At 42.7% G+C, this 27,805-nt stretch overlaps 1 protein-coding gene and 1 long non-coding RNA gene across 2 annotated transcripts; one reads left to right on the plus strand and one right to left on the minus strand.

Moving 5' to 3' along the window:
- On the minus strand, positions 1–27,805 carry TIMD4 (T cell immunoglobulin and mucin domain containing 4). Its single transcript, XM_081501900.1, has 8 exons — positions 27,688–27,805; positions 22,780–23,121; positions 20,356–20,628; positions 18,653–18,739; positions 4,125–4,171; positions 2,477–2,570; positions 1,096–1,135; positions 1–159 (listed from the first exon to the last, which is right to left on the minus strand). Exons 1-8 carry the CDS (start codon positions 27,743–27,745, stop codon positions 87–89), a joined length of 1,014 nt encoding a protein of 337 aa, XP_081358026.1. The 5' UTR covers positions 27,746–27,805; the 3' UTR covers positions 1–86.
- LOC145510511 (uncharacterized) lies at positions 12,921–14,548 on the plus strand. The gene is made up of 3 exons (XR_014057073.1): positions 12,921–13,162; positions 13,958–14,139; positions 14,386–14,548. It is a non-coding gene; the product is annotated as an uncharacterized LOC145510511 (long non-coding RNA).

Genomic DNA, 27,805 nt, shown 5'->3' on the forward strand with positions numbered 1-27,805 from the left:
TAGATTGATTCAAAAAAAATTCTAAGACTTATTTTGATGATTCATGTGTCATACCCACATCGTCAGTCCTAAGAAAAAGGGGCACATTACAGTGTGAAAAGACCATCTTCATCTTCTGTTCCACTGAGGACATCTTTACCTTCTCCAACATTGTCTAACCTATAAAGAGAGAAGAGAGCCTGCTGATGAGAACACCAAGACCAGCAACCAATGGATGCTGCTAAATTACAAAATGACTAACCAAGGGCTGTTAGAGTTAAAATGGCTCAGAGTCCATCCAGTCCAAGCCTCTTATTTCACAGATGGCAAAACTGAGGCCACAGGAGATAAAAGGCTTTTTGCCTATCTATTATAATAAGGAGATTTAAAGTTCTTGTGTTAGCAAAACATAAAATCATGATCTAAATGTGTTTGTTTACCAGGAGGATCTCCAGGTATGACTTTGAAAAATTACCTTGCTAACCCTCAATTTCCCTACTTATTAATATTTACTTATTTATAGATATTGTAGTATTGATGCAATTATTAAGTGAAAGCAAGTTCTTAATCACAGTTTACACCAAATCCTTTCATTTCTTTTCCAAAAAAGCTATGTAACAGGACAGATAGGCAAAATCACTTTCCAGAGACTCTTCAAACTGTTTTTTTTTTAAAGATAAAACAAAAAACTGGTCCTGCGGCGTAATTTGGTAGAGGAATTAAATCCCAGGAATGAAACTGTTTATGTTTTTTCATTTTCCATGCTGCCAATGCTCCTTCAATGAACCCCAGTTTAACGATGACCTTTTGAAGTGCGTCACCCGGAGCTGAGCAAACAGTGGGTAGAATGGCAGATCCCCTTCCTTCTTTTGTGTCATTCTTCTGTTAATGGAACTTGCCACTATATTTGCATATTGAACAAATACCACAGTGTTATCCAAGACAGGGGTTAATGTAAGCTGAATCCCCACAACTTTTTTACCTCTAAGGCCACATCTCTCCAACGCTATATTTAATCAGAATGCAAGCCCAAGGCATTAAACCACTGAATAGTATCTGATCATTTGCAACAGCTTGTACAATCATTACAGCAATCACTCATGCAAGATGAATTACCTGGTGTGTTTCTGGAAACAATTGGCTGTCACGAATTTCCCTGAAAAGACAAGCCCATGTTAGAAGCAGAGTAGCTGTACTTATGTGAACAAAATGCTGGGGAACCTTATGAATAGCAGAGGTGGTCCAAAGGTGGAAACAAGAACTGGACTTGGCAGAGAAAGCCACTCCTTTCCCAGATCAGATGATTACTTCTTTTGGCCCCTGATTACTGCCCACCAATTACAAGATTGTACATTATAGACAACGGTTTTAAGTTCCTTATTTTTGGCCATGCAGTATGGCTTATGGGATCTTAGTTCCCTGACCAGGGTTTGAACCTGTGCACCCTGCATTGGAAGTGCAGAGTTTTAACCCCTGGATCATCAGGGAATTCCCTAAGCTGCTTTATTCTTAAATTACTTAAATTCAGTTACTCACTTGGGTTTTAAAACACTTCCTTAGGACATATACCCAGCATTTCCCAAACTGTAACATGACTTTGTATGACGGTTAATGGCAAATGTCCACTAAGCTCCAAATTTCCTTTTGCAGTGTGCACTAGGGATAGGTGTAGAGACACGTAAGTTTCACTATTGTTGCTCAGACAGGCTGAGCTGATTATTGCTAGTCAGAGATCCTCACTTATTATCAGCTTCTATTAATGACTGTAGAGAAATTGCCCCCCCCATTTTTACAGGACCATTTTATGTGCCTGTACTTTGCATGAAAACGATAAACCCTGGTTCGTGACTTCCTTATGCGTTGCTTCAAAACTTTTTTTTTTGAAGATGGGGGAGGGCAGATACAAGGTTATGGACCAGCTGGAGAATCTAATGACAATCATGCACCCTGCCCCCTGAAAAATACAGATGTGAACATTTCAAGGAGTTTACTGGTTCCCTGGAGTTCTCTCTCTGGATCTTAGGTTAGGAAGTTTTACTTTAAGCTAACAAATAAGAAGACTGGGCTGACTGATACTCTCTTCCTGGAGGCATTCCCAACCAGAAGAGTCCTCCACCCTAAGACAATGATAAGACAGTACTTCCCACTTAAGGGAGTCAGGAGGATGAAATGAATTAGGAGATGTCAAAAATACAGCATCAGAAAACACACAGAGGAAGTGTCCAATAAACAAAGGTGCTCTTCTTTTATGTTGTTTTTCTTTCTCAAAACATAAACTCTATCGGGAGATGATGCTCAAAGCCTTTGGCATCTTAGGGAGAATGAGTTTACCTGTTATCCTCCTTGATAGATGAGGGCAATGATAGAAGTGGGACTCTAAGGAATGGGGCGGGGGAGAGCAGACAGGGGCAGGAAGCAAAATCCATCCACTCTCAGATCCTCCTGGAGTTTCCAAAGCTCTGAAAGGCTTCACCCCACCTGGTCCTGCCCTCCTTACCTCGAAGGAAAAACGCCAGCAGCAGTGCCAACAGCACAAATCCCAGGGAGGGAGCAATGATTATGAGCAGCTCGTAGTTGCTGGTCATTCTTATCTGATGAGACACAGGGAAGCCCATTGGCCACTCATTTCCCAATGTCATCCTCCCTGTTTGCCATCACCAGCACACCTGCCAGTGATGTCACCCTCTCCCTGCAGCCCACCACATTTTGCCCAATGCATCTCAAGAACAAAGCCAGCCTTACAAGTTAAACTTAAAAAAATAATTCTTGGAGAATCTGAAACGTTTTACCCAGAGCCCCCAGATTTTCCTAACTCTTAAGCATTAGGCAGATTGCTGTGAGCTGTGCTCTCCACTGTCAAATCACTTTGCCAGCCATCGCCTAAATCCTTTCAGTTCAACCTACCCTGTTCGGTTCTTCTCCTGGCTGACTTAGACTTCTAGAGGTAACCAGGTAAAAGAGAAGGTAGAACTTGATTTCAAATTTTCTGCAGCAGTGATTCTCAAAGTATAGTCAGGGGATCCCTCCATGAGATCAAAATGATTTTCAGGACACATTATTTGCTATTTTTACTGTCATTCTTTCATGAGACCTGCATTGCAGTTTCCCAGAGATTGCAATTGTATGATCTGTGTTGTGAAGGTGTCCAGGCGCTGATGATGTAATATGAAAGCAGACATGAGATCCTGTATCCCTTACTGAGCCAGACATTAATAAGACTTGTAAAAATGTAAAACAATGCCACTTTCCTAATATTTTTTTCATTCAGGGAAAAGTAGGTTATTTGTTTTTGTTTTCTTGACCACACCACACAGCATGTGGGATCTTAGTTCCCCAACCAAGGATCAAACTTACACCCCCTGCACTGGAAGCACAGTGTCTTAATGCCTGGACCACCAGGGAAGACCTGGGAAAATGTCCTTATTTTTCATAAAATATTATTTGCGTTAACATATTTGTTATCCCTTTTAATGAATTCATATTGATTTTAATTTCTCAGTTCTAATTTTTATGAATATAAAGGGGTCCTGACACCAAATAGTCTGAGAAGTACCGCTCTGTGGGCAGTATCCAGTTCCCTGAGGGCTACACCAGGTCCCATCGGCCAGGCCAGGCTGCATCCCTCCAGCTTCCAGTCCTTTCTCTTACAAGGCAGTAAAGGCAGCACAATCACCTCTCTTTGAGGAGAGAGAAAGGGAAGAAGGAAGAAGGGATGAGACCTTCACTTTTCGTTTATAGGCTGTTTATACTGCCTGAAGGATTCCCATGAAGCAGTTTGAATCACTTTTGTAATAATAAAAATGAATGACAGATAAGCTCAGAAAATAAGAGGAATGCTGGTGACAGGTGTTGATGCTATAGGTTGTCCCTAATCCTGGGCCACCAGAGGGACCACATAATAGTGTCAATGTTTTTATACATATATATTTCTTTTTTTCTTTTCAAAGCATCTATACATATAGAAGTGATGACATTAATGTCATTTCTGCCAAGAGTGTCTACAAATTCCTTCACTATTTCATAACAGTTGTAATGCATTTTGCCCTTGGATAGATATGCTCCCCCTAATACATTTCTGCAAACGTTTATTGTGGATTTTAAAACTCTAAGTCATATACTTCAAAATACTTCACACAAATTTTTACCTGTTCTGGTTTGACTTCATTTTGCACAAGAAATGATGTCTCAGGTGCTGAGGAGAAAGAGAAAATAATGATTATATTTCCTATGGGAGAATAAAATGCTACATCCTGAAACGTTTTAGTTGATGTGCTTAATCTTTTAATCCTGGCCTTCCTTTTTTGCATAATTTATTTATCCATTTTTGTTTTGATGTATTTCTAGTTAAAGCTCATCTGCTGTCTAATATTGTCCCCCAGGAGCATCTCCATTTTATAGATGGGTAGAGTGAGTCATTAGGCCACCAGGCAATTGAATCTAATTTTTCTTTAACCACCAGTAAATTCAGGACTTTTATCCTGAAAGAAAATTTTTTGGTCTATCGGTTAACAAATTTTTATTAAGTGTTTATAATAGGCCATGCACTATTCTAGCTGTACTATCGACCTTCTCAATGGAATTTACAGCTTAGTTGTTGTTGTTTAGTTGGGAAGTCATGTCTGACTCTTTTGCGATCCTATGGACTGCAGCCTGCCAGTCTCCTCTGTTCATGGGAATTCCCAGTCAAGAACACTGGAGCGGGTTGCCATTTCCTTCTCCAAGGGATTTTCCTGACCCAGGGATTAAACTCTTGTGTCCTGCATTGGCAGGTGTATTCTTTACCTTTGAGCCACCAGTAAAGGCTCTTTAGTAAGTCCCTTACAACTTAGTATAGACAACCAAATTTAAACAAATACTGTGAATAGCTGGAAAAGTAATTGTGCAAAACTCTGGGCAGAAATAGTATAAGATATCAGAGGGATATATCATAAGGATGGCTGACCTGTTCTTGAAGGTCACATTCTTGAGAATGTGAAATTTAAGCTGAGACATGGAATCATTTATTTATAACATAGTTGAGTTCAACCAGGAAAACAGAATCTACCAAGTGCTAAGCATGGTTCTGGGCATTAAAAGAATGCAGAGATGAATATGGCATGACCCCACCCTCATGAAATGTATAGCACATTAGAGAAGGGTTGTTGTTGTTCAGTAGCTAAGTCGTGTCCAACTCTTTGTGACCCCATGGACTGCAGAACCCCAGGCTTCCCCGTCCTTCACTATCTCCTGGAAGAGATAAGTCTCAGATAACTCAAAGCTGAGTTAGTCTCAGAACTGAAATGAGTCTCAGATAACTTGAAGCTTATTGCTCCTCGTGACACTGGGCCATTGCCTGACCCAGTGTCAGCAGATTGGGAAGAGCAGATGTGCAAGGCAGGGGGAGAAAGGTGAGGAGATCAAATTTAGAGTCACTGATGGACGTACCCCAGGAACAGTGCAAACACTATTTGCATAATAAGCAGCTGACCGATTTGAATCTGAATCAAACTGGGGAAGAGGTTGGAGCTGGAGATACCGCTTTGGGAGTCATCAGGATCCAGGGAGCAGACACAAACCTCAGGGTGTACAAGAAACCCAAGGGCTGCTCGTCCAGAAAGAGGAAGTCAGAGGAGGTGGTGGAGAAGGAATAGGAAGCAGGCAGAGAGCAGGGAGGGAGCGAGAGCAGTGTCCCAGGGCAGGGGAGAATGTCCGGCAGGGATGCAAAGTCATCTGTGCAAGAAAAACTTCCCAAAGCAGAACACAGAGCCACACATAGAGGAGGCCCGAATGTAACAATCCAGGCTAATCATTCTTGAAATTGATCACTGTTTCCCCCAAGCTTCCTCACACTCAAGGCAAAAGGAGAAATGTGACAGAGTTTGTAAGGTTTATAATTTGATACAAGAGAGCATGTTTCAAGGGAAAGTGACTTGTAGAATGCCTAGGAGCAGAAAACGTAGAGGGGGTAAATTCAGCATGTTTTCATATCCTACAACTTAGTTAATGTTGTTTTTCTCCTAGCTATTATTCCCTAGAGCTGGAAATTGCAGGTAAATATTCAAAATTCCTACCCTGGTCTGACAAAATCCTGTTGTATTACAATCATTTGTGATAGGTAAGCCTGAAACTGAAACCATCAAAGAGAAAAGCCAGCCTGGGTCAGTTTTGTTGGAGCTAATCTGTATTTTCCACTCCAGTACTCTTGCCTGGAAAATCCTATGGATGGAGGAGCCTGGTGGGCTGAAGTCCATGGGGTCGCTGAGTTGGACACGACTGAATGACTTCACTTTCACTTTTCACTTTCATGCATTGGAGAAGGAAATGGCAACCCACTCCAGTGTTCTTGCCTGGAGAATCCCAGGGACTGGAGAGCCTGGTGGGCTGCCGTCTATGGGGTCGCACAGAGTTGGACACGACTGAAGCAACTTAACAGCAGCAGCAGCAATCTGTATTTTAAATTGAAGTCTTCTAAACGGAGACAAACACTGCTGAGTGATACCAAACAGTACTTTCTCTTCTTCTCTTTCTCCTTTTCTTCCTCCTCTTTCTTTTGAAAATGCCAGAAACCCGAATGGAAGCCCTCATAGGACTGCAGCGTTATATACCAAAAAGCAACAAGAAATACACATCGATGGCTGGCTTTTCTTCTTCGTGAACAGCAGCAATGCTAATGGCAGGGGTGGGAGTCAGGGGCAGACTACTGTTTCTTGTCTTCTGTATTCTGCTGGCTTTACACTTTCAAGGCCCTGAATCCTGCCATGAGCACATTCAGGCAAAGGCAAGGGCCTCCCAGAACTTGCCAGAAAAGCAGTTCTGTCAGGGGGCAACTGTAGTAGGTGGAATGTTGTCCCCACACCTCCTAAAATCTTGTTGAGTCCTGCCCCAGGCCACAGCTGCAAGGCCTTGCACCAAGGCCATAGAAGCAGAGCCCAGAACCAAGGTGACCTCTGAAACTGACTGTGCCCCTTCGTAACCATTGCCAAATTGCCCTGATCATCGCTAACAAGCTTCCTGACTTCCAGTTAGACGAAAAGGCACACTCCAGTAAACACTCTTTAGTGCCCCAACCAATCACCTAGCTCCAACTTTCCAGCAGGAATTTTCTTTGTCTTGAGAATATAAAAATGGGCTATCAACCAATGAAAATGGTCAGGTTGGCCCACTGTGCTTGCAGTGCCCACATTTTCAGACCCGGGGCATTTCAGAAGAGAGTGAGTTTATTAAGAACAAAGAGCAGAGATAACATGGCACTACGAACACAGTGGGAAGAGCTCCTGACTGCCTCAACAATCGTGTGCAAGCAGAGCCTCATCTTGCAACCTTATCTAGAAATAGGGTCTTTACAGATGTAATTAGTTAAGGATTTTCAGATGAAGTCATCCTAGATTTAGGAGCGGCCCTCAAAGACACCAATGGCTGGTATCTTTCTAGGAAGAAAAGAGGACACAGGGAGACACAAGCAGAGAAGGTCATGTGACTACAGAAGCAGAGATGGGAGTGATGCTGCCATAAATCAAGGAATCCCTACAGCACCAGAAGCTGGAAGAGGCAAGGAAATACTCTCCTCTAGAGCCTGAATTCAGAGAGGACAGGGCTCTGCTGACACATGGATTTCAGACTGCTGGCCTCCGGGACTGTGAGTGAATAAATTTCTGTTGTTTTAAGCCACTTGGTTTGTGATACTATTACCACAGCCCTGGGAACCTGATGCAGGAATGAAAGGGAACTGACATACAAAGGATGAGAAAGCCTAAGAAGGAATCAGGAAATGGGTGCTGAGCACATGTGAGAAGACTAAATGGAATTGAAAGGCCTGGCATTTAAGCTCAAAAGAGCATTAATCTAATATCATATTATTAGCATTCCACTGAAAATTAATCATCAGGAACAACCCTGCAGGGAAGATGTTGTCACATATTGCCAGTGAAAAAAACTGAGGTTCCAATGTGACCAAGGTCAGACAGGTTGAAGGTGGTGGGGCTGGAATTTGAACCTGTCAGATGGACACCAACATCTATGCTCCTAACAACCTTATTACAGTGGAGTTCAAGCACAACTGTACCATGTAAACTGCATGTCACACTGAGACAAGAAGGAATGCTCAGTATAATGATTTGCATTGAATCTAGAAAAGGGATGGTCCAGAACAGTGGTCTCCAGAGAGGGCTCAGTACTCACCTGGACTGTGCAAGGCCATCCACTGGGAGTGCGGAAATTGAGAGCTCCTGTTTATATTTAATTAAATTCAATCCTTGCAACATTTATCCAGGAGGGATATATTTCAGCATGTACGTGCTAGGTGGAGGTATGGTTGAACAAATTGTCAATAAATGTTTTACTGCTTGTAATACATTATTATTCTGGTCAAGAGGGAAGAATGAGTTGCTTGGAGACTATGTGAGGCAGAGTAACGACACCCAAAGTTATCATGTTCTAATCTTTGAAATCTGTGATATGTACACAGCAAAAGAGACTTTGCAATGCAAGTAAGCGAAGGATCTTGAGATGGGAAGATTATCCTCGGTTAGCCAGTGGCCCTAATGCAATCACAAGTATCCTTATAAGAGGAAGGTCAAAATGCCAAAGTTGGGTTACGTGATGATGGGAAAAAAGGTCAAAGAGAAAGATTTAGAGGTGTTATGTTGTTGACTTATAGATGGAGGAATGGGTCCAAAGACAAAGAAAGCAAGTGACATCTAAAAGCTGGAAAAGGCAAGGAATTCGATTTTCCCCTAGAGAATTCAGAAGCCAAGTAGCCCAATCAACATTTTGATTTTAGGTTCTGACCTCCAGAGCTGTAAAAAAAAATCTGTGCTGTTTTAAGCCACTCATGTTCACTCACTCAGTCGTGTCCAAGTCTTTGCCACCCCATGGACTGTAGCCCACCAGGCTCCTCTGTCTGTGGGACTACCATTCTGGTAAATTGTTATAACAGCAACAGAAAACTAACACAGAGACACTGGCCTCTAAGATCTTCCTAGACAACAGTGGGTCTGCACAAGGGATGAAAGGAAAGTTACTTTTTATTTACAAGTTCTTTGTATGCTTTGTACTTTGGCCACATATGTGTAGTATCTATCTTAAATTAGTATTGTAATAAGAACAACAAAAGAATCTTAAAAATTAACCATGCTTTTCCCAGGTAAAGGCACTCACCAACGCTTCTGATTAATATCTGATTTTCCTACAAGGTGAGAATGTATTTACACAAAAAAACTTCAATATTGGAACCCCTTGGCAGCTAGATTCTCACTGTAAGTTAGTATGGTTTGCTGGTTTAATTTTAGGCTCTTGAGTTCTGGGTATGCATGGGTACTCTGATAAAATGGAATTTCTGTTAAAAAATCAACCCTAGACCTCAGAGCACAGTGAGACTGCCAATCAGCCTCGCTAACTCTTTACCGCCACTAAATATTTCCCCCAGACTTCCTGGCTCTGTGACCTTGGGCAAGATATTTTCTCTCTCTAAGCCACAGTTTATTCATCTGAAAATGCTGCTATTTCGCCAACTGATTTTGTTATGTCCCATTTAACCTTTATATCTCTGGATAACTTTTTACAAAGTATTTGAATGACCTGAGAAAATTATCATTACATACTAATTTTTTAAGGATATAAAGCTATACTTAGTATAGGGAATGAATACATAAATACTTCAAAATATATACACAAACACATACATACTTCTTGTTCCCCAAAGAAACCTAAAAAGAAATCCTAAAAGGCTAACTATATCTGACTTTGAGTGGAAATATTATAGGCAATTCAATTTTTTTATTAATACTTTAAATGATTTCTAGATTTTCTCAAATGTGAAGACTTTATAAAATGTTCTGTGTTGTTTAGTTGCTAAGTTGTGTCTGACTCTTTGTGACCCCATGGACTGTAGCCCTCCAGGCTCCTCTGTCCATGGGATTTTCCAGGCAAGAATACTGGAGTGGGTTCCCATTGCCTTCTCCAGGGCATCTTCCTGACCCAGGGATCGAACTCTTGTGTCTTGCATTGGCAGATGGATTCTTTACTACTGAGCTACCAGGGAAGCTCAAAATAGTCTGTGTATCTTCTGTTAATTACTAGAAACTCTGCAAAATGCCTTAGTTAAGGGAAAACTGTTGGGGTGTGTGTCATTTATCTGGAGCCAGACCACAGTGATGTTCTAAGTGAAACTTTGAAGATAGCTGTTAGAAACTCATTCACCTGCAGCCAAAGAAAGGGTTTGTGGTGCTATTAGAAAAAAGGTCCTCTCAAGATCTGAGTACTGAGGAATATAAAGATGAACTAGGGTATACATATTAGTTGCTTTAACAGGTCAAATATGTTTTTATAATAATGGGTGCATATAAAAACTAGTGAAATCTAAGTAGAATTTGTAGTCAAGTTAATTGTATTGCAACAATGTAAATTTCTGCTTTTTGATAATTCACTGTAATGTAAGATCTTACCACTAGGGGAAGCTGGAGGAATGTATAGATCTCTCTGTACTGTTTTCTGCAAGTCTGTGGGAGTCCAAAACTATTTCAAAATAAAAAGTTTTTAAAAATGGCTTAAATACCAGCCATTTTATATAGCTCAATCTAATCTATGCATGATACGTAGTAGCCTGGCAGTAAAGACTTACTGAAAAAAAATGCTGAATGAACTTTAAAGCAAGATTTAAAAGAATATAGAGAGAATCACTATGAAAACAATTTGAAAAAAAATTTGTTTTAATTGCTGTTATACTATGTTGTTAAGGAAAAAAAAAATGATCCGAGAGGACATAGCGCAAACTGTTACAGTATTATCCCCTGGTCTAAATCATTAGGGCGATGACTGGGGGAAATATTTGAAAAACAAGAAACTTCCATTTTATAGTTTTAATTTTTTCTTTTACGAGAGCATGTATTTATTTCTTAACATGAAAAATAAAGTTTAAACTTTAACAGTATGGCATGAAAATATCCTTTCCCTTCAGAGGACTTCTCATCTAGTAGGGTAGGGGGTGATGTTCATTGCACACTCTGGAAAATGAACCTATGGAAATAAACTCACAGCTGCCCTTTCTAAGAAATGCATCTGCTATCTGGACAGTCTAGATCGAGCCCTGCAAGGGATGGCCTAAGGGCCAGATCCCCCTGCTACCTGTTTTTGCGCAGCCTCAGAGTCAAGAATCCTTTTTATATTTTTTAATGGTTGGGGGAAAAAAATCAAAAGAAGAAATCATAACACATGAAAACTGCAGGCAATTGGTATTTCATTGTCCATTGATACGGTGCTGTGGAAGCCTGGAGGCATCATTTGTTGGAGGCATATGTGTTGTCTCCAGCTGCTCCTGCAGGGCTAAGGCAGGGTTAAGTAGCTGTGGCAGGGGACAGCACGGCGGCTTGTAGGCCTGAAGATGTACTAGCTGGCCCCTCACAGAAAAGTCTGCGGACTACTGGTAAGAGAATCTACCAGTGCAGAGACAGTGTCTGTGGAAGCAGGGAATGCCATGAGGTTTGAGTACAATTTTGAAAGCCTTCAGACCCTAAGATGATGAGAGAGTTCCTTTCAAGGTGGTTTTATGTCTGAGGGGGTAGACTAGACCCCACTCTCTTACTCAAATAAAACCATGTGCTTTGTGCAGTTCTGGAATGGCACTGAATTTTTAGGCTAGAAAATTTTTAAAGAATCCATTCTGCAAATTGCCCCTATTTCTAGTAAATGTGCTTCAAAATTCCTAGGAACTTCCTCTCAGAATCAGTTACTGAGCACCTTAGCAGGCCTAGCATAGGGATGAGCACTTCATGTAACTTATTTCATTTTGGTGCTTATAAAACCCATTTCACAGATGTGTAAACTGAGGCTGAACATTTAAACCACTCTACCTGAGGTAACACAGACAATAAAAGGAAATTTAAACCCAGCTCTCAATGACTCAAAAAATCATGATGGAACCACTTTTATAGAAAAGAATAAGGGCATATTAAAATCGTATTTGAAAACATGAACGCTCTAACCATTTAACTTCACACAAGAAATTACCTGGCACTATCTTCTCAGTGCATATATTGCATATGCTGACTCATTACTGAATTCATAGACACTGGGACTCATCTGTCTCTACTTTTAAAATAAATTTAACGCTGAAATGTCAGTTCCATGATACAATCTTAACACGCTCCTAGAATCTTAAAGGAGAAGGCAATGGCAACCCACTCCAGTGTTCTTGCCTGGAGAATCCCAGGGACAGGGAAGCCTGGTGGGCTGCCGTCAGTGGGGTCGCACAGAGTCGGACACGGCTGAAGCGACTTAGCAGCAGCAGCAGCAGCAGCAGAATTTTAAAAGTGACAACTTCAAGACTTCAGAGAAGTTTCTTCTTACCTTTCATAGGTAGCAGCTGGCTTATGCTGCCCCCTTGTGGATTAGTTGTGGTATGGCCTTAAAAATCCAAAGGACCCCAAAAGGATCCCAAAGTCTGAATATTTTAGATTTGAAAGAAATTCAAAATTATCTTTTCTGATTTCCTTGTTTTAATCAAGAGAAAAATTTAAATCTAGAGAGACAGTTTCACTCACTCAAAGTTTCACAGTGATGAGTAACAATGAAAGTGAGTGGCCAGAACCCATATTTTCTGACCTCACTTGGCAGCATTAAGACAGATATGGAATTTCAAAACACGTTTTGAAAATAGAAAGAGTCATTTACTGAATTCACATGCTCTCTTTAAATTTTGGAGACCTCTGAATGATCAACAAGAGTACTATGAACTTCAATCAATCAACAGAGCATCACCTACGTGAATCTGGCGTTCCTTACCTCCAAGGGCAAAATTGGGTAGGATCTACTTAATTTTGAAAGGAAACAGCAAATTAAGTATCAGTGTCCAAAGTGGCTCATAAAGGGGAGAAACGATGACTTCACATTTCACACAGGTGAGGTAACCAAAGGACACCAGAAATTCTAGAACATCATTATTTAAGAGTCACTCAGTTCCAAACTTTGCCTCAAACTTTCACTGCCTCCAAGGATGTCCCAGCAACACAAACGTCCTCATCCTTGTGAGAGCCCAGAGTCACCACCTCAGGCTACTGCTTTCACGTGCTGGTATCTGCATGTCTCGGTGAAACACAGACAAGACGTCATCTCTACCCCTTCCCCCCCGGACTCCTCTCTGTAGGGCAATGCCTATCCCTGCTCTGCCCCACCAGCTGATCAACAGGTCTTCATTGCGGGAGTGGGCAAGGTGCGCATTTCACAGAGAACCCTCTGGATTATTAGCAACAGCAGTAATAAGTAGATACCAGGTACCAAGCACTTGCTTCATGCCCAGCACAGTGCCAGGTGTTTCCCACGTTTGATCTCAGAGTGTTCTGTGCTGGGCACCAGGAATATCCTCATCTCACAGCAGGAGTCCTACGGCCTCGTGATGTCAGGCCACTGGTTCAACTGACAGAACTAGAAAGGCAGAAAGCAAACTTCAGAGCCAGGATTTTCCACCTGCAGAGCCCAGGCTCTTGTGCTCTGGTTCTTTGGCCTTCAGAATATTTAGCAAGAGCTCACACACACTTGCTCTGAAAAGATCAGTGCTGGAGGGTGACTGACCACGCTATTTCATAGCACAGCGGGAAGTGGTCCAGTTGGAATGGAACCCTAGCCCTCTGCTGTCTAGATGAGTGCAGTTTCTGGAAAGAGATTCTAAAAATTATTATTATTGATATTGCTGCTGTAGTTGAAAATGTACAAAACACTTTCACATTTATTTTCATATTTGGACTTTGAAATGAATCTATGAGGTAAGTAAACTTGGGCAGAATTTTTGAAAGAGGAGGAAACTGAAGCCCAGAGAGGTCTCGTATTTTGCCCAAAGGTGCAAAGCTAGTGCCAAATGCTACTAAAGGTAGAACAATGGTGTCTGCTTCCAAATTCCACTTCCATTCTCCTCTTCTGCTCCTGGGTTTCACAGGAGTTAAGATTCTACAAGTGTGAGGAGGTTCTCGCCAAGGGCCATTGGTAGCTTTGTTCATTGACTTGTTCACAGTGGGAGAACGGATTCCTCACCTCTTCACAGAGCTTGCTGTGGTTTACCCACTGATCCCAGCCTCCTGCGCCTGACTTGGTGTCCGCGGGACACTCTGGTCTGCAGTGATCACGCAGCTCACCTGGCTAACCACGGGTGAGGACCCTCTTAGAGGCAGCTTCAAGTTCTAGTTTCAGCGGCTGGTATGTAATTTCATTTTCACTCTCTGATCACCTTACCATGGACATGCCTCTCCTAAAGCTTGGCAACTTCCTTTCGTCTTATTTGGTTGACCTTTCTGAAGGTGAACTGTCACATGCTAGAATTACACGATTCAATTCCAACTTTATTAATGAAAGAAAAAACCATTTGTACGGTTGGTAGAATGCAACACTATTGAGAGAAGCATCCTGAGAATCCACTTTTTGTCCTTTTTCCTTTATCCCCAGACTGCCGGCCTCCCAACTGATTCCAGCGCAGGAACAGCACTGGGCCTGAGAGATAAAACAAGTCGGCTAATGCCTCGCAAAAGATGTTGCCTTTGAAATCAGCCGCATCCGATTTCTTTCCTCTTAACACCGGCATTTGTGACTGAAAATGAGCTTTGCTTCATTTCTGTCTTCGTTTGTTCCTTCTGCTGAACTTGGTGCCAATTCTTCCTACAAGTCCTTTATGCCCTTGATAAACTGAGGGTCCAGAGAGTGTCAAGTTCTGACAGGGCTCAATTTTGGCTTCAAGGAAATAGTGCAGCGAAGGCGGGACAGCTCTGATTCAGGAGCCAGAAGAGAGTCCTACGTATGACCTACTTTGTCTCTATTTGATCTTTTTTTGTGCCTCTGTGCCTGTTTCCTTCCATGCAGAATGAAGACAGTCTACCACGCCAGCAGTTCCTATATGCCCTCTGGGGCCAGGGTTGGGCTTCAGGTCCTTGGACCTACCCCTAGACCCTTAGAGGTCCTCATTCTGCAAATCTTTTGTTGTTCTGGCTTGCTTTGTCTTTAATTGGAGCATAATTGCCTTACAGTGTTGTGTTGGTTTCTGCTTTACAACAATGTGAACCAGTCACATTATATATGTATACATCTCCTCCCTTCTGAGCCTCCCTCCCCCTTTCCATCCCACCCTTCTAGGTCATCACAGAGTGCCAGGCTGTGCTCCCTGTGTTATATAGCAGCTTCCCACTAGTTATGTATTTTACACATGGTAGTGTATATATGTCAATGCTACTTTCTCAGTTCATCCCACCCTCTCAGTCCCCCATTGCATCTGCAAGTCCAATCTCTATGTCTGTGTCTCTATGCCTTCCCTGCAAATAGGTTCATCAGTACTATTTTTCTAGATTCCACATGTATGCATTAGTATACAATATTTGTTTTTCTCTTTCTGACTTACTTTGCTCTGCAAGTCTTGGACAGAGTAGGGCCATCTATGTTTTGAATAAGTTCTCTGTGGTTCCAGCCCATGGCCAGGCCTGGTATAGATGGGCTGGGTGATCCCAAAGTTCAAGGTCTTGATTCCCCAGTCTTCTCCTACCTCCCTGGGAGGTCAACATGAGATCTGATTGTGCTTCTCCTTTCGTTTATACCAACCTAACTCCCTTGTCTCCTATCTCCACATCAAGACACAATCCCTGCTTCTCCCATTTTTGATTGTCTCTCTTTCTCATATACCAGGACAAGCCTTCTCCTTCACCCTTCCTCCTCTCTAAATATTCACCCTCCAACTCCTTGAAAGAACATCGAACATTTCTTCTCTGACAATTGCTCAGCATTGGATGTTAGGGTGTCCACCCACGAGCTTACCCTGTTTCCTTAATGGTCTTCCTGCCATAGTTCATGGTCACTGTCTAAACACCTGTTCCTACTAACCAGCATTTAGAATTTCCTCATATTTACCTACACACTCCATAACCTTTGTCTCCTGGACCCCTTTCTACCTTTGCTGGCCCTCTCTGCATCCTCAGCTGGCTTTTCTGCCTTCACTACATCCTCTCTCAAGGTACTTGTTCCTATAAGGAGGTGGGGTGTCTGCCTTCATCCTTCCATTCTTGTAGGGCATTCAGACAATGCCAAAGGATCTTCAGTTATCCCCTCTGCTAATGAGACAATAGAGTCAAGGGTTTAAGAGCTTAGTTTCAACAGCCAGGAGACCTGGGGTTCAAACTCTGGCAAATGTCTTAACCTCTCCACACCTCAATTTCTTCTCCTTTATAACGAATGTAACAATACAATCTTCCTCACATATCTGGACAATGCTTGACTATGAGATAATGCACTGAAGGCATCAAGCCCAGCCTTTTCCTAAAAGCACTCAGTAACTGTCACTTGTTATCAGTGACTTCCAAAATTATATCGACAATCCTGAACTCTCCCCTATGAGATGATATGTATGAAAGTTTTGATACAGTGTAAGTTTCAGCACTTATGCTGTATCATCACAGTAATGATATTTGACCAGAGGGAGGTGCCAGTCATCAGACACCAATCCCCACCAAGGCATCTGTAGGTCTGCCCAGCCCCACATTTCCAACTTCCTGTTAGACATCTCCCAGGGGCACTGCAAACTCAAGATCACCCAAATGATTTTCACTCTTCCTCCTGGGGTTCCTTTACTGGTGAACCCATCACATCATCTAATCTCCCAGGTACAGAGACTCAGTCATCCTTTCTTACTCCAGCCACCAAGTCCTCTCAATTCCAAGTCCTAAATGGCTCTGACTCTGTCCCTTCTCTGCTGTTACTGCTGCCGTCATTCTAGTCGAGACACTCCTTCCTGTCTGAATTATAGCAGGAGCCTCCTGGGGAGCCTCTCTGCCTCCAGGTTTACTTCCCTCCTGTACATCTAAAACTTTTTACAGAGCAAGTTTTCCCCAAACAGAGCTGAAAATGCCATTCTCTACTCCAAACACATGAATGGTTCCTTGGGACCCTGGAATGAAATCTGAATTCTTCAGCCTATTAATCAGTCCTTTAAGAACCTAGGCTACTGCTAGCTTCCTGTCTCCATTAGATTAAACTAGACTCAAACAATCACAGAGATTCCATGCTCCTATAAGTCCCCCTATCTCTGCTCTAACTGTTACCCTGCCTGTTCACTCTGCTCAATGAAATGTTCTCATTCATGAAGAACCAATTCAAGGATCTTTGAGAGAAGTCATCCTGGGCCTCCTTTCCCAGTTAGAATCCTTCTCTCCCTTCTTTGGGTCCCCAGGGAACCTCTTCGTACTTCTATCCCAAAACAAAGCCAACTGAATGGTGGTTTGCTCCACACAAGCTTGTCTCTCCCACTCCTTTAAGGACAGAGGTCAAGACTTCATCATTTTGATATGTTCTAGGCAGAGAGGTAACCTGGTAAGCCATGTTTAGTGAATGACAGATTTGAAAGGCCTTTACCAAGTATCATGCTACATATTTCTATGTATCCAAATGGAGTGCCAAGATAAAGATATAAAATCTCATCTCCAACCACTTTTCCCTCTGAGAATCCTTTGATTTGCTGGAAAGGCCAGCTTGCTCTGGACTGTGAAGCTTGAGCTGGTTTATTAAACAGAGAGATACAGTAAGAGAACTGCTGCTGCTAAAAGCCCCTCATCCTCACTCCCCCACCATCCAACCCTGGGACCAAGAAAAAGCTACTGTAAAAATCTCAAAGAAAGGAAAATGTGACGATTACCAGAGGAGGGTTTACTTTTTTTCCAGTTTCCCTGGGTTCACAGAGAATCCTCATGCATATTTGGGTGCTTGAAATTTGAAATGATTTTACTGCTTAGACTGCATGCTGTTCATGAGCATAATGATTCACCTTAGGGCTAAGAAAAAGTGAATCACTGGTAAAGAATCCTCCTGTTACCTACTAAGATAACAGCCACCTTTTGCATGCTTTCTAGCTAGCCAGACACTCATCTAAATTTTTATATGAGATTACACAACAGAGGCCAGAGACCCCCAGGGAAAAGTAGTGCAGCTGATATTCAAGCCCAGGCAGTCCCTTCTAGCACCTCCAAGGCTGTGAATTAATTTTAGGGTATTCTCTGCCGTTGCTGCTGTTGCTGTGGCTATTAGTTTCTAAATTGTGTCTGACTCTTCGTGACCTCATGGACCATAGCCCACCAGGCTTCTCTGTCTGTGGGATTTCCAGACAAGAATATTGAAGTGGGTTGCCATTTCCTTCTCCAGGGGAATCTTCTCAACCCAGGAATCAAACCCACATCTCCTGCTTGGCAGGTGGATTCTTTACCACTGAGACACCCTAGGAGCCCTTTTTCTGCCCCTGGGCCCTAGTATTAATAAATACATAAAGAAGTCAGGCAGGAGGAAGAAAGGACAAATGAACAAAAGAACACTCCTGCCACCATACAGAGCCACAGGGTCAAGTGAGTACACCCTCTGGGGCTTCAAGGAAGAAGATCAGAGTGTTTGGAAGTAGGATGAGATAGCAGAGCTCCACCCAGCCTAGAGTGGACAGGCAGGTATTCTAGAGATGATCTACCATGGAGTACTGAGCCAATGAATCAAGGTCAATGGTCTCTCTTACCCTCTAAAATCCATAGGGAGGAATGAGCCACAAACACAGTCTTGACACCAGTGTGTCCCAGGTGGGCTTCATGGCTCACAGGACCCAACAGTCATCCCTAGTCATCGGACTCCGTGACACTCTGTTCAGTGTTTCCCCTCAACCCAAGGGGCAAGGGAAGAAGAGAGAACCGCACCCACGTACCCCTGGATGTGAGCGAGGCAGTGCTGCGGTGAGAAGTCGCCTCAATGCTTCTCTGAGAGGTCCTGGGGAGCAGGCCAGTCTCTGATTCTGGAAGAGAAAGAAAGTTTGATAAAAGGCAGCTAAACGTTGGTGCTTGTGCCAAGTAATTTTTATAGCTGTCTTTGTAGTTTTCTATGTTTATTTTAGGCAAGCACAAAGACAACTATAAAAATTGCCCCCGACCCCTATGTATATTTTGAGGCTTCCCTGCTGGCTCAGATGGCAAAGAATCTGCCTACAATGCAGGAGACCTGGGTCAGAAATATCCCCTAGAGAAGGGACATATCGGCTACCCACTCCAGTATTCTTGCCTGGAGAATTCCATAGACAGAGAAGCCTGGTGGACTACAGTCTTTGGGTGTGTAGAGAGTCAAACATGACGGAGGGACTAACACATATATATTTCGGGTTTTTTTTTTTCAAGGACTGTAAGTAATTTTTAGAATCTAGGGGAATTGTAAATGTTGTATCTGAAGATGATTATTTTAAGGACTAAAGGAATAAAACATACAAATTTGCTTAGGGTTCATGGACCTTAGGTCAGTACTCACAGTGTAATGGAATTAGCCAGTTCATTACTGTAAAGTTGTTTAAATTAACCCAGGCCTTATTGAGGCAGTTGAAATGCCTAAGCCTTTGAGCTATCTCATGATTGTTTTCTAATATCTTTACCGCAGAATTAGAGTTTGAAACATGGTGAGAACTTTGACAGGGGCCCGTAATTAATGGAGCTAGTAACTCAGTGAGAGTTCCAAGGTGTAGGATCAAGAAGGATTTAGGAGGGAGGGTGGGAGGGAGGAAGAGAAAGGGAGAAAGAGGGGAGGAAGGGACGGAAGAGAGAAAGGAGGGAAGGCAAGAAGGCAATTCACCATCAAGGGATATTTTAAGGCATCTGGAGGCCTTTCCTCTAATGCCTAAGTAGAGAATTGAGCCCTGGCAGGATGGAGCTGGTGTCTGACTCAGGGTGACATTTCCTGGTTCTTTACTAAGTGTCTGCAAGACTTCTAGGAAGTCAAGTTGAGAACTAAAAATGCTGATTTTTCAAAAACACAAAGGAAAAAAATAGGAACCAAAAAGGAAACCATAAAACAATGAAAAGGAATGATTTAATGAAACTATACCCCCCCCACACACATGCATACACAGAGTTATGGGATGAATTCCGACCTCCACCTCACTCCCACCCCTGCTTATAAATTCATATTTAAAGCCCTAATCTCCAGTAACTCAGAACATGACTGTATTTGGAGATAGAGCCTTTAAACAAGCAAAAGTGATACTATATGGACGGCCCTACTCAAATATGACTGATCTTCTCACATGAAGAGGAGATCAGAACACAGACACACAAAGGAGAAAGAGGATATGAGCACAAAGTGAGAAGACAGACATCAGGAGGAAGGCCTCGGAAGAAACCAACCCCGCCGACCCCTTAGCCTCAGACTTCTTGCCTCCAGAATTGTGGGAAGTAAACTTTTGTTGTTTAAACTGCCCAGTCTGTGGTGCCCAGCCCTGACAAACTCCTACACACACACACACACACACACACACAGACTCTAGAGTAAGTTGCTGGGCTGCCCCATTCAGTAGGCGAACCCTCTGCCAAGGGGTCTAAGGTACAGCTGAGCAGCAGAAGGGAAAGAATGGCCAGGAGAGCCAGGTACCTGCAGTGAGGATGGGCCCCTCGGTGGAAGGCTCAAGGGTCAGCAGGACCGTGTCTTCCTCAGGAAGCGAGCTCAGTGTTGTCAGAGGGCACACGGAGGCTGTGGTTGTGAGCGCAGCACTGGTTCTCATCTGAAGTGGTGGTGTGGTTGTGAGGTCAGAGGTAGTCACGACTGTTGTTGGAAGCACAGCTGTGGCTGTTGTCATGGCAGTGGTGGTGGTGGAGGTGGTGGTGGTTGGGCGGCGGGTGGTTGGTGAGCGCATGGTTGTGGGGGCTGTAACCAATACACGATATGTCTGGTACCAAGTGGAGACAGAGGAAGAGGGAAACACCACAGGTATTGCTGGCATCCATCCCTTTGTCTGTGTTTCTACAGCCTCACCTGGTCCATAAGCCTGGACCATCACAATGCCTATGAAAACTGGGGTTCTAAACTCTATGCTTGGCCTTTCCAACCTATTTTTCACACCCTGGCTAGAGTAATCTTTGACAATGACAAACCTAATTATGTCAGTCCCCAACTTATAGCTTTGTTTTAACTGAGTTCTCCTTGCCCTTCTGGTGACGATCCAATCCCTAACCCCACCCACAGGGCCCCCCTCTTGATCTGGATCTTTCTTTTCAACCCCATGCCTCCACTCTATTCTTCTCATATTCCCTTGCCCACGGGCCTTTCTTCAGTTCTTAAACTATATTACTGACCTTCCCTCTGGAGGAACTTTTTACTGACTGCTTCCTAGTCCCTCTCTTCCTTAGACTGACTCCTCCTTAAACCTCATGTCTCAGCTAAAAGGTCACTTCTGCAAAGAGGTCATCCGCAGTCTACAATAACAATGTTTTTTGCACACTCATACATGACCACAGATTTTGTAGCATTTCCTAAAGACACATTTATTTGTTGATTGCTATATAATGTCTGCCTCTCCTAGTACACTGTAATCTCCACAAACGAAAAGCTGGAATTTATGTTGTTCTCTGCTACCAATCTAATACATACCATGGTATTAGTAGATGTTCCTAGAAAACTGTGGCATGAATGATTGCATCAAAAGGAAACCTAAGCATAACATTTCAGTCAAGCAAGGTGAAGAAGCTCTAGATTTGCTGTACACATTGTACCCAAGTTAACAATTGTTTATTGTAAACTTGGAAATGTGTGAAGGGAACAGACCTCATTCTAGGTGTTCTTTCCACAATAAAAATCAAGATCTAAAACAAACAAGTTCAGAGTGTAAAGACTGATTCATGCCAAAACTGCTCACCCCCTAAACATCTGAATTTGGGTTCATTAGCAACAGTTATTCTACACATACCACCTTTTCTTAAATACGCCAAATTTCCATGAACTCTAATGGACCAGAAAGACATCATTAGTTTCAAGTGAGCTTAGAAATGATGTCATAGAGTATTGAGGTCAACCAGTATTATAAAATAATATTAGTAGATGGTTATATCAGGTTTGAAAAGCAAAGTCTTGGATTGCCATCATTTATCTTCAACAAATCCAAATAATACCATCTATCTCACAAAGTTGCTTTGGGAGAAAAATACACTAATGCTTATGAAAGTTCTCTAACTAGAAGCATCCACATCAGTTCTTCTCAAATTTTAGAGCCCATGAGAGTCACTTGAGAAGCTTCTTACACATATGGCTAGTGATATGCATATGCCTTCTGAGATGCCAGTCCAATTAAGAACAGAGCCCAAGAATCCTTGGTCCTCGGTGCAGGCTGAGCACAGAGCTGACTTTGAGAGGCTCCATTCCAGACTAGCAGGAATGGTGATTATTGTTTACATAATTCAACCATAGACCCTGCATGCATGCATGCAGCTCAAATCTTTAGGAGTTCTGCCATATTTCAAATTTCATCAAAAGCAGCTGATAGTAGCTTTTGATGAAAAAAAGGAAAGACCACCTAAAAACTGCTATTTAGGACTGTCTCCAAATCTCCTGCCCTTTCCCCTCACTGGAAGTAGCCCACTATCAGTTTATGGATGAAGCTAATGCATGAACAAAACATTTTATTTTGTTCACCCAGTGTTTTTAAAATTTTTGTAATCTTTGCCAACATGCAAAAATCAATACAGTTCACATAAAAACTGGCAGATCTGAAAGCCCTGGGCCCAAATTTCTTCAGTTCCCTAAATAAGAAGCAGCTGCCCTTTTCAGACTGACCTTGAATTTCACTGGTTCTTTTCCCCACCCCCTACTCCTCACCCTCGACCCTTTCATTCATTTCTGTGGGTTCCTCAGCTCTCACAGGCATTTGCTCCAGACTGTGGCTCCTCTAGTCACAAACATGTCTCAGGTTTAATCTGTCCACTCGTTGCTTAAGCAGCTTCAGTCTCTCTGCCACCACCCTCTGACTCCATGACCCATGAACACGAACCTCTCCACCCGCAGACACAGCCCCTGTGTGCTTACCTCTCCTCAGATCCAGGCGGATGTTCTTCTTCACGTCGTTGAACCAGCCAGGCACCTCTATGCGGCAGCAGTACACACTCTGGTCACCTTCGTTGGTGTTGATGATGGTCAAGGAGACATCCCCTCTCTGTATAATCCCCTGAAGTTGGTATTTTGGTGACTTGCTCGAGACCACCCTTGTCCCATCAGTGTAGAGAAGCTCATCATTGCATTTGGAGTTGGGGCACTGGCCTTTGCCCCAGCACATGCTATTACTATTCGGAGACCAGGATGAGTATGTACAGGGCAAAGTCACTGGCTGACCCAAAAATGCTCTCACGACAATCTGTGATGCCACCGGAGCTGTGAGGAAAGATGAGAAAATTAAGTTGTGAGGTATTGAAATCTCTCAAATATGCTCCACAGGGGTCATGCATGCAGATGCTTCCAGGAAGATGAAGAGGGTTGTACTGTATATGTTTCTTTAGCCCAAATTCTGGCCTGTCCTTTGCTGCCACTAAGCTACTAACTTCACACTCTGCTATCCCTCAAGTGGGAACAGCTGACTACCCGAGCCTGAACCCATCTCTGCTGTAGATTTGCTGATTAATTTGTTAATTTGCGGATGTGCTGACCTTGAGTATCATTCAATAAAACAAATTCTCCAGTGGAAAATTCTGACCCTTTAATCTAACTGCACTAACTCATATAAACAGGTGTAAGTAGCACTCTACCCAGTGTATGTCAATAGGCAGTGATCATGTACTACTGACATGAATGCCTCAAATGGGTCTCCCTCTGTCTTCTACCCCGATTGTACTATGGCAGGGAGACAGGCTGTTGTTGTTCAGTCACTAAGTCATGTTTGACTCTTTGTGACCCCATGGACTGCAGCACGCCAGGCTTCCCTGTCCTTCACTATCTCCTGGAGTTTGCTCAGAAATTAATTGCTCTAGACCATTTGTTTGTTGTTAGAGAATATGAAACTAGGTGGAAGTTTGTGGGGTTTTTTTTAAGTTAGAACTGGAGAGGAATCATAGGAATTCTTTAGAATGGCAGCTGTGACTTAAAGATGCTGGAAGATTAGGTTGATCATTTTAGCTATAAGCAGTGGAACATATCACCATTTGAAAAATGCAGTGTCTATGTTTCCCAACTTCAACTGATCATCATCATGGCCTGGGGAGCTTGTTAAAAATACCTGTTATCTTGCCCAACGCTGAGTCAGAATCTCAAGACTGAGGCTCATGGTAATGTATACAACCAAGGTTACTGAATACTCATTCTGTGCCTTTTCTAAGATAACTTCCATCTCTGAGAATCTACGAAACTTTTCCACTGCTGCAAATATTAAGCCCTCTGGTTTAACTGAGCATCCGTGATTATTCTCAATCAAACCAAGCTATTGAAGGGACAGCCAGGCAGACCATAGCTCCAGATCGTCAGGACGACATCCTGCTCCTTCTTGGGTACCTAGATCTCTGCTCATTGTTTTCTTCAAGGTGCCCTTCTGTAAGACTCTCCATTCACTAACTCTGTTAACCCCAACGGCTAAACTGTGTAAGACATGGCCAGCAGCACTGTGTTCCTCTCTGGCACAGCAGTCAGCAACTTCCAGCTATCCTTACCTAAAAGAAGATGAGCATGAGTCCTAACAATTGCCCAGGTAGTAAAGCCAAACGATGTGAATGCTGGGTTTTCCAAAGTTTGCTCTCAGGATGAAAGGTCGTAAATTCAGACCTGCCTGGGACCTTCTCTGAACCTGTTGTCTCTTTATCTTGCCACAGTGGAGATATTTCACACATTGTAAATGCTGCAGAAGCCCATTTTGCCCCACCTCATGAAGGGGTGGGGGTGGGGTGGGGAATAATTGTCATCATCCTCAGCTGTCATAGCAGTGCAGAACATGTGCACCAAAAACCAATAATTTCTAAAATATGAGCTTGTTCTTAGAACTAGTGGGTAAATTAATTTTAAAAATATGTGACAGAATTATTTCCACTGGAGATTCAACAGTTTATTTTCCCAGCTATCACAGTACAGAAGGAGGCACCCCATATTCACTAAGGAAAGCCTTTTCCAGATGGAAACTAACTGGCAAAGGACAAAACAGGCAATTCATAGATAGATAAGGAAATATGAGTGGCCAGTAAATTTCCCCTATCAGACTGGCAAAAATTTAGAACATTGATAATATCAAGTGTTGCCCAGTCCGGGATCAAGCAAATGACTGGAGTAACCTGGAGTGAAATGGGATGTGAATTGGTACAGCCACACTCTGGGGCAATTCTGCAGTTTCGGTTAACACTCAAATGGAACTAAGCCTGAAAAATTTCATGGTGTGTTTTCTGCTGCAGAAAAGCACACATGCACAAGGAAGCCAATTTGAAAATGTTTACTGACAGGTCATATGTGTGGGATGGAATGAACATGTGTATGTGGGTAGCAGCTAACCTAGGGCACAGTCCTTCCATTGAACCACACATACAAGATTAATAGAATGAGACAGATTTATAATTAATGGTATGAAAACTCTAAGGCTTATTAGTGCACGAAAAGTGGAAATTTCAAAATGACATTTAAAATACAAAACCATTAAAAAAACAGTTTGTAGGATTTGTAGGCACAGACATATGAAAGTAAATGTATACCCATGGTGGATTCATGTCAATGTATAGCAAACCAAATACAATATTGTAAAGTTAAAAAATAGAAAATAAACTAATTAAAAAAAAAAAGAAAGTAAATGTATAGAAAAGTGGCTGACGGAACACACATCCAACTCACTGGGTCAGCATCTCCTTGATCAGAGACTGGGGTTGAGGGTAGTAGTGTCAAAGAGGATATTAGCTTTGTAACAATTTAATTGTTTCACCAAGGGTATTTCTGTATTACTTATTTGTTAAAAATTAATGTTAAAAAAAGGAAGCAGGCATGGCAGAAAAACACCCATTATGCTTACAATGAAAACCTCATTCTGCCAGTTACTGCTTTTGTGTTCTCTGCAGGAAAGCCACAATAATCCTGACCTCATTGTCTTCACGGAGAAGGCAATGGCAACCCACTCCAGTACTCTTGCCTGGACGATCCCATGGATGGGGGAGCCTGGTAGGCTGCGATCCATGGGGTCACTAAGAGTCGGACATGACTGAGCGTCTTCACTTTTACTTTTCACTTTCATGCATTGGAGAAGGAAATGGCAACCCACTCCAGTGTTCTTGCCTGGAGAATCCCAGGGACAGGGGAACCTGGTGGGCTGCCGTCTGTGTGGTTGCACAGAGTCAGACACGACTGATGCGACTTAGCAACAGCAGCAGCATTATCATCATGCGGCAAAGGGGAGAGATCATGCTCACCTCAGAAATAGTTCTCAGGTCCACATGAGGTGGAGGATTAAATGCCACATAAAACAAATAAGCTATTAAGACAAATCACCAAGCATATCAGAATGTAGAAATGGGAAAGAGACTGTTCTTTCCAGCTGCAAAATTATCCTGGAACAAAGAAATTAAATCAGTTTCTCTTTTCAGCAATTACCCAGAATGGTGGGTACAACCTAGGTTCTGGCACCAGCTGGGTTCCTTCTCTAACTGGTTATCTTATCCAAGGTGTTTCCCCAATCTGGGTCTCAATCACATCATTGACAGAGTGAAGGGTTTGATTTGGCCTCTCTGAAGAGCGATTCAGCTCTAATCTTAATGAGTCCAAGTAGTCAGTGTCCTCTAAAGGGTCATTTTAGAAAAGGCACAAATGGAAAAAACAAAAGAAATCATCCACCAGGCACTGTCTTCTTCAAGTAGGGTTGGAGAAGCTCACTCACTCAGTGTCCAGCCAGTAGCTGGAAAGGAGACCATAGCAACCATCACCAAACCCTCCACACTGCAAGTCCACAGGAGAAGATAAGACCAGGAAAAACAATGATAAAGAAAGTGAACTGCTTTCATTCCATTAACTCGCATTAACTCGCTCTGGAGAGAGAGGTGGTTAAACGAACAACTACTACAGGGTAATAAGTTCTCTAATGGGGAGACTTCAGGGAGGACAGGAACTCATAGCAGATTCACTTAAACCAGTTTGGAGGCTACCGGTGGTCAGAAAAAGCCTGATTTAGGTGGAGACCTGAGAATGCATGGAGTTATAGAGGAAAATAATAAGCAAAGAGCAGTAGGACAAAGGCTTGTTTTCTTGAAATACAGGTGTTTGCTCATGAAGCACATCTGAAAGATTCATGTGCAGAAACTAGGAACTGTTTAAACTGCAAGGGACGTTAGATGCTGTCTAGTCCTAGAGTCATAGATTGTTTAAACTGGTCTTATCCAGGTCTCTCCTTTCTTACATGAAAGGGTTATAGTCTTCAGTGTCAAAAGATAATAACCAAGATGTGACTTCATCTCAGCCCACAGCATCCCGTCCTATAACTGAGGATGTGAGGGTCTGTCCCAATCCACCCTGAGTGTGTACATTTGCATCGTCCAAAACCTGGAGACGATGTGTGGAAAATGTAAATCTTATCTGGACACCTGACCCCGCGCAAAATAAAATAAACCAAGAAGCAAATAAAAAATCCTAAAAATAAAGATAAAATAAGATTTATAATAATAGCTCTTAGCAGAACAAATTCCCCTGGCGTTTACTGTGCTAGTAACACCTGTAAAGGACGTTTCTTGTCCGCATGTTATCCCATCCCTTATCTATATCTCCTCTTAAATTGCCATTTCTGGTATGAACATAAATACCCCCACCCTAAAACATCCAAAGCAATCTCAGGATAAACCCTATGTCACAGATAGGGAAAGAGACCTTCCAAGAAGAGAAGCTGAGTGGATGCAGGAATGCAATGGGTTTCTGTTTTATAGATCAGCCATGCAAATCCATCACAGGGTGCCAAGCCCTCAGGGACTCCTGGATGGAAGGACTGAGAACACTTACTCAGACAAAACCGCCCAAGTTCAATCACCAGCCAGAGAATCAGAGGCCCTTTGGACATTTTGGCTGTTTGCAGATGTCAGGAATCTGTCTGTCTGTCCGAATTCCATTTCTTATACTC

Source organism: Giraffa tippelskirchi, chromosome 6 (assembly GCF_054371585.1).
Source record: "Giraffa tippelskirchi isolate mGirTip1 chromosome 6, T2T-mGirTip1v1.2.pri, whole genome shotgun sequence".
Classification (NCBI taxonomy): Eukaryota; Metazoa; Chordata; class Mammalia; order Artiodactyla; family Giraffidae; genus Giraffa; species Giraffa tippelskirchi.

Bases quoted from the DNA above. Each gene is read 5' to 3' on its own strand.
- TIMD4 (XM_081501900.1), bottom strand. From the start codon at position 27,745: ATGTCCAAAGGGCCTCTGATTCTCTGGCTGGTGATTGAACTTGGGCGG. The intron at 4,172-18,652 runs GTACGTGGGTGC...CTTTCTCCTCAG, and splicing joins TGCCTCGCTCACATCCAGGG to CACCTGAGACATCATTTCTT. The intron at 160-1,095 runs GTAATTCATCTT...CTCTCTTTATAG, and splicing joins TGTTTCCAGAAACACACCAG to GTTAGACAATGTTGGAGAAG.